Source organism: Somniosus microcephalus, chromosome 1 (genome assembly GCF_052327205.1).
Source record: "Somniosus microcephalus isolate GS21.2 chromosome 1, FLI_Smic_1.0, whole genome shotgun sequence".
NCBI lineage: Eukaryota > Metazoa > Chordata > Chondrichthyes > Squaliformes > Somniosidae > Somniosus > Somniosus microcephalus.
The window spans coordinates 104,928,930-104,950,297 of record NC_140987.1 but is presented as its reverse complement, the minus strand read 5'-3'; the positions used below and the strand labels follow the sequence as shown (position 1 = coordinate 104,950,297).

Genomic DNA, 21,368 nt, shown 5'->3' with positions numbered 1-21,368 from the left:
GGAACCAACCAGAGATCAGGCCATCTTAGACTGGGTATTATGTAACGAGAAGGGATTAATTCGCAATCTTGTTGTACGAGGCCCCTTGGGTCGGAGCGATCATAATATGATCGAATTCTTCATTAAGATGGAGAATGAAGTAGTTGACTCAGAGACTAGGGTCCTCAACTTAAATAAGGAAACCACGATGGTCTGAGGAGCGAGTTGGGTAGGATTGATTGGGGAATGGCACTCAAAGGGTTGATGGTGGATAGGCAATGGCAAACATTCAAAGACCGAATGGATGAGCTACAGAATTTGTTCATCCCAGTTTGGCATAAAAATAAAACAAAAAAGGTGACTCAACCGTGGCTAACAAGGGAAATTAGGGATAACATAAGATCCAAGGAGAGGACATATAAATTGGCCAGAAAAAGCAATAATCCTGAGGATTGGGAGCAGTTTAGGATTCAACAAAGGAGGACAAAGGGATTAATTAAGAAAGGGAAAATAGAATATGAGAGAAAGCTTGCAGGGAACATAAAAACTGACTGTAAAAGCTTTTATAGATATGTGAAGAAAAAAAGATTGGTGAAGTCAAGCATAGGTCCCTTGCAGTCAGAATCAGGGGAATTTATAATGGGGAACAAAGAAATGGCAGACCAACTAAATACATATTTTGGTTCTGTCTTCACAAAGGAGGACACAAATAACCTCCCAGGGATGCCGGGGAACATAGGGTCTGATGAAAGGGTGGAACTGAAAGAAATCAGTATTTGTAGGGAAATGGTGTTAGGAAAATTGATGGGACTGAAGGCCGATAAATCCCCAGGGCCTGATAATCTACATCCCAGGGTACTTAAGGAAGTGGCCCTCGAAATAGTAGATGCATTGCTGGTCATCTTCCAGAACTCGATAGACTCTGGAACAGTACCCATGGATTGGAGGGTAGCTAATGTTACCCCACTATTCAAAAAAGGTGGTAGAGATAAAGCGGGGAATTATAGATCGGTAAGCCTGACATCAGTAGTGGGGAAAATGCTAGAGTCCATTGTAAAAGATGTAATAGCAGAGCACTTGGAAGGCAGTGACAGGATCGGACAAAGTGAACATGGATTTACAAAAGGTAAATCATGCTTGACTAATCTACTGGAATTTTTTGAGGATGTAACTGGTAAAATAGATAAGGGAGAACCAGTGGATGTGGTGTATTTGGACTTTCAGAAGGCTTTCGATAAGGTCGCACATAAGGGATTAGCGTGCAAAATTAAGGCACATGGCATTGGGGGCAAGGTATTGACTTGGATAGAGAACTGGTTGGCGGACAGAAAGCAAAGAGTTGGAATAAACGGGTCGTTTTCCGAGTGGCAGGCAGTGACTAGTGGGGTACCGCAAGGATCGGTCCTAGGACCCCAGCTGTTCACAATATATATTAATGATCTGGACGAGGGAACTGGATATAATATCTCCAAATTTGCAGACCACACAAAGCTGGGTGGGCGGGTATGCTGTGAGGAGGATGTCGTGAAACTCCAGTACGATTTGGACAGGTTGGGTGATTGGGCACAAACATGGCAAATGCACTATAATGTGGATAAATGTGAGGTTATCCACTTTGGTGGCAAAAACAAGAAGGCAGATTATTATTTGAATGGCAATAGATTGGGAGAAGGGGAAGTACAAAGAGACCTGGGTGTTCTTGTGTACCAGTCGCTGAAGGTAAGCATGCAGGTGCAGCAGGCGGTTAAGAAGGCAAATGGTATGTTGGCCTTCGTGGCAAGAGGGTTCGAGTACAGGAACAAGGATGTCTTGCTACAGTTGTACAGGGCCTTGGTGAGACCGCACCTTGAGTATTGTGTGCAGTTTTGGTCGCCTTACCTGAGGAAGGACGTTCTTGCCATGGAAGGAGTGCAGCGAAGATTCACCAGGCTGATACCTGGGATGGCAGGAATGACGTATGAGGAGAGATTATGTCGATTGGGCTTATACTCACTGGAGTTTAGAAGATTGAGAGGGGATCTCATCGAAACCTATAAAATTCTGTCAGACCTGGACAGACTAGATGCAGGAAGGATGTTTCTGATGGCTGGGGAGTCCAGAACCAGGGGTCATAGTCTAAGGATAAGGGGTAAGGCATTTAGGACTGAAATGAGGAGGAATTTCTTCACCCAGAGAGTGGTGAACCTGTGGCATTCTCTGCCACAGAGGGCGGTGGAGGCTAGTTCATTAAATATATTCAAGAAAGAGTTGGATATATTTCTTAAGGCTAAAGGGATCAAGGGATATGGGGAGAAGGCAGGGACAGGGTACTAAATTTGGATGATCAGCCATGATCTCATTAAATGGCGGAGCAGGCTCGAAGGGCCGAATGGCCTACTCCTGCTCCTATCTTCTATGTTTCTATGCACTTCTTAATTTCTCCTCTCCCTGAAGCACAACCCAACCATTATCCCTTTTTCATTTCAGATACCCAAGAACTGGAACCTTCCCAGTCAGAGGAGGAAGGGGAAGAAGACAGTGAATATGAAGTGACACCATCACTCAATCTAACACTCACAGCCACCAGCTCAGAGACTGACACTGTGCGTATTTGAGGTGAGGTACCGGGCACAAGTGCGCAGGAGCCAGGGCTGTGGGAAAGGATAGCGCAGGTGCCAGCTTGTCTCTGGGCATGGTCATACATTAGTTCTGCTGCAGAGGAGTCAGATGAGGACTTCAATGGACCAGGCTACAGAGAAGGCTGATGGGTGTACATAAACAAATGCTTGGTGCATTGCAAAGCCTTCCAGAAAGCTTGTGCATAATGTCAAGGAGCATGGAGAAGTCCCGCATTAACTTGGCACAGGGCTTTGCGCAGAGCTTGAAGCCCATCCTTTCCAACATGGAATGGGTGGTCACCTCCAGCAGCACACCTATGGAACCCACCATGATTCAGTGTCTGATGGCTGGTGTCACAGCTGGCATTGCAGTGCAAACAGCTTCCATCAAAGGTCTGAGTGCTGTACTGGAAGCTCAGACTGCTGCATTACAAGCTCAGACTGTTGCCATCATGGCTCTGGATACCAGTGTTCAAAGGGGCTTCCAGGCGTCACAGCAGTCCAGCAATCTGTTCTCCAACAGATCAGTAGAATTGCTGAGGCGCCGCCCCAGGAGAATGGCAGTGGCTCCATGGAACACAAACCTGCTGTACTTTCACAGGATGACAACATTTCTACTCCCACCTCTATCACACTGCCAGTGCCCTTGTTGTTGGCCATCAGCCAGCCAACCCAGACTGCTGCAGCCCAGGCCAAGATGGTACAGTTTGAAGCCCAGCCCTCTAGGCCCAGAGCTGCTCAAGGTCACCCTCCAAGGCCATCTGCAGACTCCTCAATTGAAGGTCAGCAGCCTTCCATCAGGCATTCTGCAGCCACTGGGGAAATACCTCATAGGAGCACCAGGATAGGCAAAGGCACATGCAAGACAGGCACTAAGGGAATGCATAATGGTGATTATATAATGCATATAAAAATAAACTAATGATTGAGTTCATAAAATTGGACTGGAATGTGCATTTTCTATGGATTTTATTTTTGTGTTGTCGGAAAGAGGTGATGGTCAGTGATAGAGGAAAGGTAAGGAGTGTGGGACTGTTGGTGAATGGGGAGGTATCCTTGAGGTTACTGGTATCGCTCATGAATTACTTGATCACATGGAGCCCACGTAGAAAGGGGCTGTCTATGTTGTAGCTTCCCTTCCTCTTCCTGTTCCTTCACTTCCTGTTGCACCTCCTCCTCTTCCACTTTATCAACTTCCTCTTCTTCCTCCTCCTCATGCTTCTGCTACTCAGCTTCTCGCCTGATAGGTGGTGGCAAGGGCTGTTCCCTCATAATGGCGAGGTTGTGCAGCATACTACCACAAATTTTAATATCCACTAAGCTGAGTACTGCAGTTGCTTGAGGACACCGATGGTGTGCTCTATAATGTTCCTTGTGGTAGCATGACTCTCATTGTAGGCCTTCTGTGCACATGAGTTTCTGACCAGTGTCATGAGCCATGTCACGAGTAGATAATCCTCGCCAGCCTTTGACCTGCCGCGATGGATCTAATGCAGGTGGCACAGAGGACTGCCGCTGAATGAAGGAATCATGACTACTACCAGGATAACGGGCATTCACCTGCATGATGTGCTGCCTGTGGTTGCATACTAGCTGCACAATGAGGGAGTGGAATCCCTTTTGATTCATGAAAATGGCCGAATTCACATGAGGCGCACGCAAGGCAATGTGCGTGCTGTCAATGGCACCCTACACCATGGAGAAACCTGCAATCCATGCAAACCCTTATGCTCGCTCTGCCTGCTTGTCTCTGACAAGAGGAAATAAGATTAAACTGTTTCTCTGTGTATAGAGAGACTCAGTGACATCCCTTATGAAGCAATGCATTGCAATCTGCGAGATGTTGCTGATATCTCCAGCAGCAGCCTAGAGGGAGCCAGACGCATGAAAGTTAAGAGTCCTGGTGGCCTTGACAGCCACTGGCAATGCGGTCCTTGCCCTGTTTTGAGGTTGCAGTTTTTGCTGCAGCAGTTGGCAGATTTCAGTCACAACATCTTTTGTGAAATGAAGACGTCTCATGCATTGTTCCTCGCTGGAGTTGAGGTAAGAGAATTGCTCCCTTGCCACCACCTATCAGGTGAGAAGCTGAGTAGCAGAAGCATGAAGAGGATATAGCCTCCGGCTGAGAGCCCTTCTCCCCCTCCACTTCACTGGTTTAGCAGCTTGTCCTACTCTGCGTTGCTTCTCTTCATTCTCCTAACCATGTTCAATTCCCAGAGGAAGCCCTACCAGGTCACCCATGTTTGGAAGCAACTTGTTTCAGCACAAATTTTTAAATGAACAGAAAAGTACTTCTGCATCAGCCAGACCACTGCCTATAGACTATTCAAACTTTAGCCAAGAAAAGGAAAGCTCCAAAAAAGCACATACAATTGTACTAGCAGCCAGAAGAAATAATCCAGCAAATAACCTGTAAGTAGTTCATGATCCTTTAAATAGCGCTGGTGGGGGTGGGGGTGGGGGGCAGGGGAAGGTACCTTCATTCCATTGAACACGTGTTCAGCTGTGCAAAATTAAGACAGGGTGTTGGCTGGAGTGTGCTTTTGGAAAATGGCAGCAGTGGCGTCAAAACAGCGTTGCATACTGATTCACATCATGATCTACCTACACTCTGCATGCTGTCAGTTGTTGCTAGGTGCACAAGCGCAACCCCCTTTACCAAGATGGCATCCAGTGCACACGCATCTCGGACCCTATTTTCAAGTGTTAGGTGGCCACATAGCTCCTAAAAAACAGGCACTACACTGTCCAATTTAGCCCTCCCTATGTCTTATGGTCAGGGAAAGTTAAAAATCATATCCGTTGATGGATCCGAGTTCAGACTATTGAAATTGGATCTGATTTATAGAATGCGCCACGTTAGCTAAATCTAAAGATTCTCTTTCATGAGTTTCATTTAGGGTGCTTAGCTTTATTATTTCAAAAACTGGTTTGTTTCTGACAATATCTCAACACAACTTTTAAAATACATTCATAATCATTATAAGGAGTATCTCATCTGTCAGTCTGCTGTGAGCGAGAGGGAAAACATTGCCCATTTTTGTTCTGCAGACCACAACCAGAATAACTTAAATCAAAGCAGACATTCAGATTCATTTTTTCCACCGTTGTTCATGTTTCTAAGCTTTCTCCTATGCACCATAGTAGTCATTAGGTGGCTGAAGCAATTATTGCAAAAATGAAAATAAAAAATGAGGGAATGGGTGGTGCAGTGTGTAAGAAAATTGTCCTTTCATTCTTGGCTGAGATATGTATGCAGTTTAAATAGAAACAATGAAGATTTTACACTGATGGTTGTATATGGATTATAAGCTAGTGGTCTACAGCATAAGACATGAAGGCAAATCTGATTCACCAGCAATGCTGGACCAACCTTCCAAGACTCTCAGATTTGTAATAGATTGGCTGACTGACAATTGGACTCTGCTTTACAAAGGTAATCTCTTCATTTATTTGGCAGGATTGTACACTGTGGCTCTGTTTACGCACAGTGCATTATACCACTGTAGCTTTTACTTTGTATTATTTTTGTTAGAATATTTCAGCTGTGGTTTTGTCCTGTGGGAAACCACTTTCACCACAGTACAATTATTCCAGGATTGATCTCCATCCAGAGGAAATGCTTACCAAGAACATTAATTATTTAAATCGAATCTGCCATACATTGGTATACTGAGTGAAATACATTCGGTCTGCTGAACTGAAAGTAATAATGGCTGTTAGGAGATGGGCAGGTCTAGATGACCTGATATTGCTTCCCTCCTTGTTCTAGGCATCTCTTCCTGCTAGAATTATTTGAAATTAGGAATTTACCAGTTAGGGAATGATGGATGTGAATCTGGAGCCTAGCACTCTTAGACCTGCACTTCAGAGGAGCAATTTGGTTTGCCACTGCACTATTCTTAAAATAAGTTAACAATTTTCATATTTCAGAATGATAAAACTATCTGCTAACTACTTAACATACAGGGGATTTGATTCAGTGACAAATGTTGAAAGGAAATATCTATGTATATTCAAGTTTGTGGAAGGTGGAGGTCAGGAAGACCAGACAGGAAAGCATTGAGATAGTTGACTCTGGAGGCAACAAAAGCATCTCTTTTTTATGGCGGGTATATGGGGTCAGAAGCTCAGCTCGGAGGTTTAACTTGAATAGGATGAGAGGGGATTTAGCCACGTAAAATTGAACCAAAGATTGACAGGAAAAACTATAACGGAACAATGGGTGAACTTTAAGGAGGAGATGTTTCAGGTACAGATTAGGTACATTCCAACAAGAGGGAAAGGTAGGGGAACCAAAACCAGGGTTCCTTGAATGATGAGGGAGATAGAGAATATGAAGAAACAAAAAAAGAGGGTGTAAGATGCATGTCAGGTGAATTCTTCAAGTGAGAACCAGGCCAAATACAATAAGTTGAGAGGGGAAGTGAAGATGAAAATAAGATTGGCAAAGAGAGAATATGAAAATAGAATGGCAGTTAACATAAAAGGGAAACCAAAAATCTTCTACCGGCACGTAAACAGTAAGCGGGTAGTAAGAGGTGGGGTGGGGCCTACTAGGGATAAAGAAGGTGATATATGCTTAGATGCGCAGGGTAAGGCTAGAATACTTAATGAGTATTTTGTATCGGGTTTACTAAGGAAGAGGATGCTGACAAAATATCGGTAGAAGCGGAGATGGTAGAGATAATGGATGGGGTGAAAATTGATAGGCAGGATGTACTGGAAAGGCTGGATATAGCGGAAGGGCTTGCCATAATCTTTCAATCGTCCCTAGATGCGGGGGAGGTGCCAGAGGATTGGAAAGTGGCAAATGTGACACCCTTGTTCAAGAAAGGGTGCAAGGACAATCTTAGTAACTATAGGCCGGTCAGTTTAACATCAGTGGTGGATAAGGTTTTAGGAACAATAATCAGGGAAAAAATTAACAGGCACTTGCGGAGAGGTTTATGTTAATTAAGGAGAGCCAACACGGATTTGTAAAAGACAGATCATGTTTGACTAATCTAATTGAATTTTTTGATAAAGTAACAGAGAAGGTTGATGAAGGAAATGCAGTGGATGTTGTCGATATGGATTTTAAAAAAGCGTTTGACAAAGTACCACATTAAAGGCTGGTTAACAAAATTGATGCACATGGAATAGGAGGGTCAGTGTCAGCCTGGATAAGAAATTGGCTTAAGGACAGAAAACAGCAAGTCATGGTAAATGATTGTTTTTCCAGACTGGAGGATGGTAGACAGTGGTGTACCCCAAGGGTCACTGCTAGGGCCACTGCTTTTTTGATATATATATATATATATATAAATAAATGACTTGGATATTGGAATACAGGGTAACATTTCAAAATTTGCTGACAATACTAAACTTGGAGGTGTGGCAAACAATGAGGAGGATACCAATCAACTTTTTTTCTTTATTCATTTTTATGGAATGTGGGCGTCGCTGGCAAGGCCAGCATTTATTGCCCATCGCTAATTGGCCTTGAGAAGGTGGTGGTGAGCCGCCTTCTTGAACCGCTGCAGTCCGTTTGAAGGTACTCCCACAATGCTGTTAGGTAGGGAGTTATAGGATTTTGACACAGCGACGATGAAGGATCGGCGATATACTTCTAAGTCAGGATGGTGTGTGACTTGGAGCGGAACTTGGAGGTGGTGGTGTTCCCATGCGCCTGCTGCCCATCTCCTTCTAGGTGGTAGAGGTCGCGGGTTTGGGAGGTGCTGCCGCAGAACCCTTGGCGAGTTGATGCAGTGATTCTTGCAGATGGTACACACTGCAGCCACAGTATGCCGGTGATGGAGGGAGTGAATGTTTAAGGTGGTGGATGGGGTGCCAATCAAGCGGGCTGCTTTGTCCTGGATGGTGTCGAACTTCTTGAATGTTGTTGGAGCTGCACTCATCCAGGAAAGTGGAGAGTATCCAAACAGGAATGCAACAGGACCTAGATAGGCTAGCAGAATGGGCAGATGGAAGTGTGAGGTGATGCATTTTGGCAGAAGGGATAGGGAGAGGCGATATAGACTTAATGGCACAGTTCTAAAGAGTGTGCAGGGACAGAGGAACCTGGGGGTTCATGCGCATAGATCTTTGAAGTTGGCAGGACATATTGAGAGAGTAGTTATCAAAGCATGTGGGATCTTGGGCTTCATAAATAGAGGTATTGAGTACAAATGCAGGGAAGTTATGCTAAACCTTTATAAAGCACTGGTTAAGCCACAACTAGAGTATTGCGTCCAGTTCTGATCATCTCACTTTAGGAAGGATGTGACGGTCCTTGAGAGGGTGAAGAGGAAATTTACCAGAATGGTTCCAGGGATGAGGGATTTTAGCTACAAGTTAGGTTGGAGAAGCTGGGGTTGTTCTCCTTGAAGCAAAGGAGGTTGAGGGGAGATTTGATAGAGGTGTACAAGATTATGACAGGTTTGGATAAGGTAGACAGAGAAAGGCTGTTTGCATTAGCTGATGGTACAAGGACTAGGGGACACAGATTTAAGGTTTTGGGCAAGAGATAAAGGGGGGGATGTGAGGAAAAACTTTTTTACGCAGTGAGTGGTAATGACCAGTGTGACACTATTATAAAGGGTGCAATAGCTAGGCAATTAGAAACTAATAGTAAGATTGGGCAGAGTCAACATGGATTTATGAAAAGGGAAATCCTGTTTGACAAACCTATTGGAGTTCTTTGAGGATGTAACTAGTGGAGTAGACAAAGGGGAACTGGTAGATGTGGTGTATCTGGATTTTCAGTAGGCCTTCGATAAGGTCCCACACAAGTGGTTGGTGAACAAAATTAGGGCACCTGGAATTGGGGGTAATATACTAGCATGGATTGAGAATTGGTTAACAGACAGAAAACAAAGAGTAGGGATAAACGGGTCTTTTTCAGGATGACAGGCTGTGACTAATGGGGTACCGCAAGGATCGGTGCTTGGGCCCCAGCTATTCACAAACTATATCAATGATTTGGATGAGGGGTCTAAATGTAACATTTCCATATTTGCTGTTGATACAAAGCTAGGTGGCAGTGTCAGTTGCGAAGAGGCTTCAAGGGGATCTCGATAGGCTGTGAGTGGGCGAGAACATGGCAGATGGAATATAATGTGGATAAATGTGAAGTTATCCACTTTGGTAGAAAAAACAGAAAGGCAGAGTATTTCCTACATGGTGAAAGATTGGGGAATGCAAATGCTCAAAGGGACCTGGGTGTCCTTGTACATGAGTCACTGAAAGTGAATGTGCAGGTGCAGCAAGCCATTAGGAAGGCAAATGGTATGCTGGCCTTCATTACGAGAGGATTTGAGTACAGGAGTAAAGAAGTCTTACTCCAATTATATAGAGCCTTGGTGAGACCACACCTGGAGTACTGTGTACAATTTTGGTCTCCTTACCTAAGGAAGGATATACTTGCCATAGAGGGAGTGCAATGAAGGTTCATGAGATTGATTCTTGGGGTGGTGGGACTGTCATATGAGAAGAGATTGAGTAAACTAGGCCTGTATTCTCTTGAATTCAGAAGAATGAGTGGGGATCACATTGAAGCATACAAAATTATTAGAGGGCTTGATAGGATGGATGCCAGGAGAATGTTTCCCTTGGCTGGGGAGTCTAGAACCAGGGGCCACAGCCTCAAGATAAAGGGTAGGCCATTCAAGACTGAGATGAGAAGAAATTTCTTCACACAGAGGATGGTGAATCTTTGGAATTCTCTACCCCAGAGGGCTGTGGAGGCTCAGTCATTGGATATATTCAAAACAGAAGTCGATAGATTTCTGACTAGTAAGGGCATCAAGGGATATGGCAATAGGGCCGGTGAATGGAGTTGAGCAGAAGATCAGCCATGATCTCATTAAATGGCGGAGCAGGCTCGAAGGGCTGAATGGCCTACTCCTGCTCCTATTTCTTATGTTCTAATGACCTGGAACTCGCTGCCGATGAGGGTGGTGGAAGCAGAGACGATCAATGATTTCAAAAGGAAATTGGATAGGCACTTGAGGGAAATAAGCTTGCAGGGCTATGGGGATTGAGCAGGGGAATGAGACTGACTGGATTGCTCTACAGAGAGCCGGCATGGGCTCGATGTGCTGAATGGCCTCCTTCTGTGCCGTAATGACTCTATGGGGGGAAAATTTGGTTGCTTTGCACCTCCCATTAGCGCCCTAAGATGGCACTAACGGCAAAGCAACTAGTGCCTGGGCACAGCGCTGCCAACTCCTCCTGCGAAATTCAGCGGGAGCTTAGTGGCAGCGGTAACCCATAGCGCCCCGCGATCTTCGGTAGCGCCCCCTGACTTACCGCCAGACGCTATGTGGCCTGCCTGCCTGTGGCCGCGATGGCGCTATTTAAAGGTGAGGTGCCGGGCAGCCATTTATGTTGCTGGCCGCCTGTCAGCACCTGCCTCCGCTGCCATCCCCGGCCTCCTGACCTGCCCCCGCCATGGAGTGCCGGATGCGCTCCATGAGCCCGGCACTCGAGAAGTGCCGGGCTCTTTTGCCGGCACTCCGATCCCCGGTGGCTCAGCTGGGCCCTGGGCCGTGCTGTGCAAGGCCCCTCCCCCTTTAAGAAGGGTAGGAAGGCCTGCAATTCCGCGGCGCGATGTGCCGCAGCGCGTGGTGCTGCGGCAAGTAGCGCCACGATATTCCCTCGCAGCGCCCCAAGAGGGAGGCGGGGCACTTCTAGTAGTGCGCTGCTTCCCTTTTGGGGTGCTAGCAATCAATTTCATCCACGGGGGCGATAATTTTTCCGGGCACTAAAAGTAGCGCCCCGGCGAAGTTAGCGCCCCAAAGGGAGCGTGACTCAATTTCCCACCCTATGACTCTATGAGATGGGGGTTCAGGGCTCGTGTACTCGTGTAGGGGGTGCTGGTGGAGAGGTTGTCTGGTGGGCATGGGAACAGGACAAAGCAATGAAGTTGATTACATGCTTGCACTTCCTGTTAGAGGCGAGAGTGGAGGAAGCAGGGAAATGGGGTCTAAGGAGGCAATTGATAGTGGACAAAAGATGACAGTAAAGGTTTTCTGAGGACTAGGGCATCAAAGGTGGAAGTCAGGGAGTAATTGAGCAAATCAGCGGCTGCAGAGATATGGTGAGTGAAGAAGGCCAAACGATCGGCAGTTTGGAGCTTGTAAGTTATTTGTGGGAGAATTTTATTCAGGGGTGGATGCAGAAGGAGGTAGCATTGGAAGGCAGTAGGGTAATGTGGGGAATGAGGGATACAACTTTGGAGAAGGCCTCGTCAGTGAGAACACTGGAGTAGAGGGCATGGGAAAGTTTATATGGGGGGAGATGTTTAGGCAGCATAGGAAGACAGTTAATTCATAGGAAAGAGGGTCAGGGAGCTGAGAGGGCGATTGAAGTAACAGAGGGTAAGGAATTTGGGCGGGGCTGGATGATGGTAGGCAGAGACCAGGTAGGTCTCAGAGCGGCAGCGGCGGGAATCTCGGCGGAGTGGCGAGGCTATAAAGAGGCGGCAGAGACCAGGTAGGCCTCAGAGCGGCAGCGGCGGGAATCTTGGCAGAGCGGCGAGGCTATAAAGAGGCGGCAGAGACCAGGTAGGCCTCAGAGCGGCAGCGGCGGGAATCTTGGCGGAGCGGCGAGGCTATAAAGAGGCGGCAGAGACCAGGTAGGCCTCAGAGCTTACTAATCTCCAATCTCAGAGAGAGGGAGAGAAGTAAAAAGTAATCAAAGTGTGACGTCACCAGAAAGCAGGTAAGTGATTTGGTTGGTGAGTATTTCTCTCCTTTTTATACTTTAACTCTGTGGTTTATACTTTCTAAGCTCTCTGTGGTGTAGCGGGGACTGTTTGTAAACCAGGGCCCTTAAATATATCATTTAACTGCAGTGTAATTGGTGGGATTGATTTGATTTAATTTAACTTGAATTAATTAAAGGGTAAGTCATGGCAGGAGAGCCCGGCCCCGTGGTATGCTCCTCCTGCGCTATGTGGGAACTCAGGGACACTTCCTGTGTCCCTGACAACCATGTGTGCAGGAAGTGTATCCAGCTGCAGCTACTGGCAGACCGCATTGCAGTGCTGGAGCTGTGATTGGATACATACTGGACCATTCGCGATGCTGAGGACGTTGTGGATATCACGTTTAAGCAGTTGGTCACATCGCAGGCAAAGGTTGGACAGGCAAAAAGGGAATGGGTGACCAACAGGCAGAGTAGTAGGTGCAGTCAGGTAGTGCAGGGGTCCCCTGTGGCCATCCCCCTCTCAAACAGATATACCACTTTGGATACTGATGGGGGGATGGCTTACCAGGGGAAGGCAGCAGCAGCCAACTTCCTGGCACCAGGGGTGGTTCTGCTGCACAGGACGGGAGGAAAAAGTGTGGGAGAGCTATAGTGATAGGGGATTCTATCGTAAGGGGAATAGATAGGCATTTCTGCGGCCGCAAACGAGACTCCAGGATGGGGTGTTGCCTACCTGGTGCAAGGGTCAAGGATGTCTCAGAGCGTGTGCAGAACATTTTGGAAGGGGAGGGTGAACAGCCAGTTGTCGTGGTGCATATAGGTACCAACGATATAGGTAAAAAGCGGGATGAGGTCCTAAAAGCTGAATATAGGGAGTTAGGAGGTAAATTTAAAAATAGGACCTCAAAGGTAGTAATCTCAGGATTGCTACCAGTGCCACGTGCTAGTCAGAGTAGAAATAGAAGGATATTTCAGATGAATACGTGGCTAGAGAAATGGTGCCAGGGGAGGGATTCAAATTCCTGGGACATTGGAACCGGTTCTGGGGGAGGTGGGACCAGTACAAAACGGACGGTTTGCACCTGGGCAGGGCCGGGACCGATGTCCTAGGGGAAGTGTTTGCTAGTGCTCTGGGGGAGGGTTTAAACTAAAATGGCAGGGGGTTGGGAACCTGAGCGGGGAGACAGAGGAAAGGGAAACAAGGATAAAAGCAGAAGACAGGAAGGAGAAACACAAAAGTGGCAGACAGAGAAATCAAGGGTTTAAATCAAACATGGCCACAGTAAATAATAATTCTAAAAGATCTAAGAGCATTAAAAAAACAAGCCTGAAGGCTTTGTGTCTTAATGCGAGGAGCATTCGTAATAAGGTGGATGAATTAGCTGCGCAAATAGAGGTAAACGAATATGATATGATTGGGATTACGGAAACATGGCTCCAGGGTGGCCAAGGCTGGGAACTCAACATCCAGGGGTATTCAATATTCAGGAAAGGTAGGCAAAAAGGAAAAGGAGGTGCGGTAGCATTGCTGGTTAAAGAGGGTATTAACACAATTGTAAGGAAGAATATTAGCTCTGATGATGTGGAATCTGTATGGGTAGAACTGAGAAATACCAAGGGGCAGAAAATGTTAGTGGGAGTGGTATATAGACCTCCATACAGTAATGCAGAGGTCGGGGATGGCATTAAAAGGGAAATTAGAGAAGCGTGCAATAAGGGCACAGCAGTTATCATGGGTGACTTTAATCTACATATAGATTGGGCTAACCAAATTAGTAACAAAACTGTGGAGGAGGAATTCCTGGAGTGTATACGGGATAGTTTCCTGGACCAATATGTCGAGGAACCAACTAGAGATCAGGCCATCTTAGACTGGGTTTTATGTAATGAGAAAGGATTAATTAGCAATCTTGTTGTGCGAGGCCCCTTGGGTTGGAGCGATCATAATATGATAGAATTCTTCAGTAAGATGGAGAGTGAAGTAGTTGACTCAGAGACTAGGGTCCTCAATTTAAATAAAGGAAACTACGATGGTATGAGGTGCGAGTTGGCTAGGATTGATTGGGGAATGTCACTCAAAGGGTGGACGGTGGATAGGCAATGGCAAACATTCAAAGATCGCATGGATGAACTACAGAATTTGTTCATCCCAGTTTGGCATAAAAATAAAACAAAAAAGGTGACTCAACCGTGGCTAACAAGGGAAATTAGAGATAGCATAAGAGCCAAGGAGAGGACATATAAATTGGCCAGAAAAAGCAGTAAACCTGAGGATTGGGAGCAGTTTAGGATTCAACAAAGGAGGACAAAGTGATTCATTAAGAGGGGGAAAATAGAGTATGAGAGTAAGTTTTCAGGGAACATAAAAACTGACTGTAAAAGCTTTTATACATATGTGAAGAGAAAAAGATTGGTGAAGTCAAGCGTAGGTCCCTTGCAGTCAGAATTAGGGGAATTTATAATGGGGAACAAAGAAATGGCAAACCAATTAAATACATACTTTGGTTCTGTCTTCACAAAGGAGGACACAAATAATCTCCCAGAGATGTCGGGGAACATAGGGTCTAATGAAAGGGAGGAACTGATAGAAATCAGTATTTGTAGGGAAATGGTGTTAGAGAAATTGACGGGATTGAAGGCCGATAAATCCCCAGGGCCTGATAATCTACATCCTAGGGTACTTAAGGAAGTGGCCCTAGAAATAGTAGGTACATTTACTGGTCATCTTCCAAAATTCGATAGACTCTGGAACAGTACCCATGGATTGGCGGGTAGCTAATGTTACCCCACTGTTCAAAAAAGGTGGTAGAAAGAAAACGGGGAATTACAGGCTGGTAAGCCTGACATCGGTAGTGGGGAAAATGCTAGAGTCCATTATAAAAGATGTAATAGCAGAGCAGTTGGAAAACAGTGGCCGGATCGGACAAAGTCAACATGGATTTACAAAAGGTAAATCGTGCTTGACTAATCCACTGGAATTTTTTGAGGATGTAACTGGTAAAATAGATAAGGGAGAACCAGTGGATGTGGTGTATTTGGACTTTCAAAAGGCTTTCGATAAGGTACTGCATAAGAGATTAGCGTGTAAAGTTAAGGCACATGGGATTGGGGGCAAGGTATTGACTTGGATAGAGAACTGGTTGGTAGACAGAAAGCAAAGAGTTGGAATAAACGGGTCTTTTTCCGAATTGCAGGCAGTGACTAGTGGGGTACCGCAGGGATCGGTCCTTGGTCCCCAGCTATTCACAATATATATTAATGATCTGGACGAGGGAACTAGATGTAATATCTCCAAGTTTGTAGATGACACAAAGCTGGGTGGGCGTGTGTACTGTGAGGAGGATTCTGAGAAACTCCAGTATGATTTGGACAGGTTGGGTGATTGGGCAGAAGCATGGCAGATGCAGTATAATGTTGATAAATGCGAGGTTATCCCCTTTGGTGTCAAAAACAAGAAGGCAGAGTATTATCTGAATGGCAATTGATTGCGAGAAGGGGAAGTGCAACGAGACCTGGGCGTCCTTGTGCACCAGTCGCTGAAGGTAAGCATGCAGGTGCAGCAGGCGGTTAAGAAGGCAAATGGTATGTTGGCTTTCGTAGCGAGAGGGTTTGAGTACAGGAACAAGGATGTCTTGTTGCAGTTGTACAGGGCCTTGGTGAGACCACATCTTGAGTATTGTGTGCAGTTTTGGACGCCTTATCTGAGGAAGGATGTTCTTGCCATGGAGGGAGTGTAGCGAAGATTCACCAGGCTGATACCTGGGATGGCAGGAATGACGTATGAGGAGAGATTGGGTCGATTGGGCTTGTACTTGCTGGAGTTTAGTAGAATGAGAGGGGATCTCATTGAAACTTATAAAATTCTAACAGGACTAGACAGACTAGATGCAGGAAGGATGTTCCCGATGGTCGGGCAGTCCAGAACCAGGGGTCACAGTCTAAGGATAAGGGGTCAGCTATTTAGGACAGAGATGAAGAGGAATTTCTTCACCCAGAGAGTGGTGAACCTGTGGAATTCTCTACCACAGAAGGCAGTAGAGGCCAATTCATTAAATATATTCAAGAACGAGTTGGATATATTTCTTAAGGCTAAAGGGATCAAGGGATATGGGGAGAAAGCAGGGACAGGGTACTGAATTTGGATGATCAGCCATGATCGCATTGAATGGCGGAGCAGGCTCGAGGGGCCAAATGGCCTACTCCTGCTCCTATCTTCTATGTTTCTATTGTGGACTGTAAAGGAGAGGTGAGAGGAGTGAAACGGGATGAGGTGCTCAAAAGAGAAGGCAGCGATAAGAGAATAGAGGGAGAGACCAGGTGTGATTTGGTGATAAGGACCACACCGCCACTGTGGCCGTTTGAGTGGGGCAGGTGATTGAAACGTACTCATGTGGGAACAGTTCGGTAAGGGGCAAGGCAATGCCACCCATGCCAGATTTCAGTCAAAGCTAGGATGTCAATACAATCAACAACAACTTTTATTTATATAGCATCTTTAAAGTAGATAAACTCCCAAGGTGCTTCACAGAGGTGTAATCAAACAAAAAGGAAGGAGATATTAGGAGGGCGGACAAAAGCTTGGTTAAACAGGTGGATTCTAAGGAGGAAAGGGGAGAGGCAGTGGCCTTTAGGGAGGGAACTTCAGAGTGTTGAACCCAAATGGCTGAAGGCACAGTTTCCAATGGTGGGGCAAAGGGAGGTTGGATGCACAAGACGTCAGAGTTGGAAGAGCAGAGAGTTTGGGGAGAGTTGTAGGACTAGGGTAGGTTACAGAGATAGGGTGGGGCAGGCCATGAAGAGTTTTAAACACGAAGAGAATAAGATGCCAAAATTGTGAACAATCTGGTTGAGTCTGACACAATGGCTGAAGAGGAGGGATGGAATCAGTGGCGAGGGCATAGAGTTTGAGGCATAGGTTGAAGACGATGACTTCAGTCTTCCCAATCATTCATAATAAGGTCATGGATGGCAAGGGCTTTGTTCACGAGTAAATTTATATTCTGGGCAGAAATGCGGAAAGGGGCAGTGATGAGGAGCTAGCACCTCCCGCCCAGCGGCCTGAAGCCCTGAGCGGCGGGTTCAGATGGCAGTCTGGCCTGGTTTATTTAAATGAGTTAAAATGGCCTGGGGCTTGGGCGAGCCTGACGCTCGCTCTGTCAATACCATGCTCACGCCCCCAGTTAAAATTGGGGATTAAAGTCTTCCTCACTAAATAAGCATTTACACACACCTTGTAGCTGGCCAGAGCCATTGGCGATGAATTTCCTTGGGGCATCTCTCACTCCGTGCCGTAACTATGGAGAGAACCTCGCTTATGCACATAACAAGGTTTCTGCTGAACTTGTGCTGAAGTTACAGTGGGAGAGCGAAGTAGCCCTGGGAAAATTCACTCCCATTATTTTCTCATTCATTCCTATGTATCCAAAACTAAATGTGTATGTTTTACAAGTGAAGGGGTGTTCCAAGTATTAGTTGACTTGTCTGATAGAAGCCAACCACATCTCGCCATAGGTAGGATGCCCTCCAGGTATATTTCACAGTTTCAAAAATTGTTTTCTGTAAGTTTCTAATGTTACACATTATAAAATATAGAGAAATATTTGGAGGCATAACAATATTTATAGGCTCATAACATACTCAGGAAAAATATCCTCTCTATTTTGGTATGGACATGCTACTGCAGTTCTGAAAATGTTAAAGAATCAATATATAATCATGAACAATGAAGTTTAATTTTGTTTTTCATCTTTATAACGTGCAAATCTTTTGTTTTCATCTTCATTCATTCTGTCCCGATTAGGACATGTCACAGCAAAATAATCTTTCAGATCATTCTGGCATGTGTTTCTGCAGTTAGTTGAGTTAACAGCCTTAATGGCATTGTTGTGCCAAACTAAATAGTTAAAGAGATAAATTTCCATCTTCACCACTTGGGTGATGACCTAATAGACCAGATTGTGCGGCCAGTGTAGACCCCGTCTGATCTTCATCCCATTAATTTCTACAATGGGCAAGTGAGTCCCTCCGCCAGATTACTGCCCAGTTGGTGAAGACCCAATTTAACCCAAATATTTGTAACTCTAGGCTAGCTTAAAGGACTATAATCTCTGGGCTGCTAGTCAGTAAGATAAACTAACTATGACATACGTGACCAGGAATTAAAGGGGCCATGCATTCATTTATTACTGTTGGAATTGTTGATTTTGCAATTGCACTATTGACAATATGACAAATTAAAAAAAAATGAAAAGTAAAGTCAAGGTTCACAATCGCATTTGCCCCTCTAGCTGGCTGGAGGGAAGTAGAACCAGCTGCATTAAACATTCCTTTAAATTATTATTTTATTCAGTTATTTTTGAATAATAATTTAAAAAACAATTTAAGTCTGTGCCCTAGTCATAAATGTATTTAAAGTATACAGTCCATTAACATTAAGTAATAGATAAGCTAAAAACTGAAATGTATAACTAGAACAGATGAGCTGTATTTGTGCTTTCCAAATTTGGATCCAGTTATGTCCCCTTTTTCTTATTTATATTGCATGTATGTTTCTACGCATGTAACTTTTTATCAAGCTTTTAATATTGTTAATTATAAAGCAGTCTCCAGTTCAGACAGTAAATATATATTTTTTTACTTCATTCAGCATGATTTCTGACTCTTATCTTGCATATGTCACTTTCGTAATAAAATGTTAAAAAAGTACATTTCCCAACCTCCGCCACACATGGCACCGCAATCTTCCCAACCAGAGTGAGTCCACATAAAGAGAGGCACATTGGCCTTTGCACTGTGGTTTCCTGGACCTGGCTCAATTGGAATTGTGTATTCATAGTGAATGCCATAATTCTGGTCATTAAAGAGCAGCACCTGCAGATAAAGAAATAGCAAAATCAAATAAATGCCAACAGTAGGGATCAAATGCACGATAATATATACTCTTGGAGCTAATTAAATTGCCTATGCACAATGAGGCTTCAGGAAATATAGTTAATAAATTAAATAAACACATTAAAAATAAACAGCAGTGTCTGGATTGAAAGATAGGTTTTTTTTGTTTTCCAAATTTCTCCCTTTTTCTTTTTTTGAAAGCAATGATTCATGCTGAAATATTGCTCTAGAAGAACTGGCAACTTTTCAATACCTCACCCATGTGGTCATTCTTCATGTGTAAACTTAAACAGTGCGTGTCAGCCACTGGAGCACAGGAGGCATCACAGCCAAGCCCAATTCTATCCTCACGAGCTGATAAACGTGCATTTCCTATCCAGTGTCTGGGCAAGGGGGAGGGAAGGGGGCAGGAATATCGGAGCCACTAAACTGGATTTTGTAACTTTTGAGAAATAATACATTTGGTAAAATCACAAAGACCGCCAATGAAAATGCATAAACATCAAGGGGGAAAAATTCAGTATCGCCCTGTTTGGGGCGCGATTATCGGCCGTGCGCAAAGTCTAGCGCCTGGCGCTAATTATCGCCTCCGGCGGCAAACTTGGCTTTTATTGCCGCTGGAGGTGATTGGAGCACTAAATCAGGTGCTACACACCTCTCTTAAGGCGCAAAGGCCAAGGAGTGAGGCACTAACGCAGAGCGCGGGCGCAGCGCAGGTGCTGTCAGTTAGCCATGGAACACAGACATACTGGCGTTGGACAGTTCTTAAAGGGGAGGGTAAATCTTGCTCTCCAGCCACACCCTGCTCATTGGAGCCTTGAATCTCAGCCTGGAGAGACCTGTGGCTAAATCTTGCAGCCAAGGACTATGGAGAGGGCCAGGGAGCGAGCACAATGCTTCAGCGAGCGGGCCTTTGAGACTCTGGTTGGCACGGTGGAGCGCAGAAGATCAATACTGTACCCAGAGAGTGGCAGGAGGCCTTTACCGCGCGATTACAGAAGAGTGTGGAGGGAGGTGGCACAGAGCGTCTCCTCCAGGAGCATGGTGCCCAGGACCCATATAGAATGTAGAAAAAAGTTCAATGACCTCACTCGGGTCGTCAGGGTGAGTGGCTTTTTTTCAATACCTCTCCATCCCTCCATCTCAACCTCACTCGATGGCCAGATGGTTTTAAAACCCCAATGCCCAACACTCATCCAACACCTATGGCCCTCTCATGAAACACACATGCACATTCCACACTTTGCATACAGTAAGGGCTATTCACCTAGGGGAGGTACATCAGGCAAGACCATGGCTGTATATTTACTCAGACACTGTCCTTTTTCTTGCAGGCCAAGCTATCTCATAATAGGAGACAGCAGCAATGGACGGGTGGAGGGCGGCCTCAGCTGCAACCCCTCAGCGATCTTGAAGAGTGCGTCCACAGGATTGTGGCAAGCCGGGTGATCGGTCCCGTCGCCACTGGAGAGGCCGACCCCGTTCTGGACAGCAATGGTAAGGTTTTTTGTCCTCTCTCCTTCCACTTGTCCCTCAGAACACCAGCCTGTGACACTTTCAATCCAACTTACTAAATTGCTGAAATAACAACAGAAAATGCTGGAAAAACTCAGCAGGCCAGGCAACATCCGTGGAGAGAAAATAGAGTCAACGTTTTGGGTCAAACCCTTTGTCAAGACTAAATTGCTGCACTCATTCCTCCCTTACTGCCACCCTGTCCTCACGCTAAAGCCACTCTTGTACCTCCCTGCTTTCAGATGGTGATTCACCAGCTGAGGAGACATGCCCTCAAGCTGCCAGTGGGAGTAAAGCTGCAGGCGAGGAGGAAGATGAAGCCAGAGCATCAGTGCCACCCTCTCCCGAGGAAGCCCATGCCCACACTGGGAACAAGCCTTCCCTGGAGGGGAGCAGGGGGGGTGGGTCTGATGAGGGTGAAGCTCCAGGACCCAGCGGGCTGCAGCAACGCGATGGGGGTAGGGAAGCTCGGGGGCCTTCTCCCCGGAGGGAGAGTATGCCAGCGAGTCCTACTGCAGTGGTCGCAGAGGAGCGGCTGATCGCTGAAATGAACACCCAGGCGGTGGACATGCACACTGAGCTCATGGGTGCAGTGGGAAGGGTGCCCGAATGCATTGAATCACTGGCAAGGAGTGTGGAGCACTTCGCTGTAGCACAGGTGGATGCCATGCAAATGTTTAGTGCTGCAATTCA

General features: G+C 45.7%; 1 protein-coding gene across 1 annotated transcript in view; it reads right to left on the bottom strand.

Moving 5' to 3' along the window:
* LOC147124270 (A disintegrin and metalloproteinase with thrombospondin motifs 19-like) overlaps window positions 1–21,368 on the bottom strand; it is a 719,202-nt gene that overhangs the window by 117,690 nt on the left and 580,144 nt on the right. Inside the window, exon 18 of the mRNA XM_085984458.1 lies at window positions 18,986–19,139. Coding sequence (XP_085840584.1) covers window positions 18,986–19,139 — 154 coding nt within the window. The remainder of the gene's footprint in view (window positions 1–18,985; window positions 19,140–21,368) is intronic.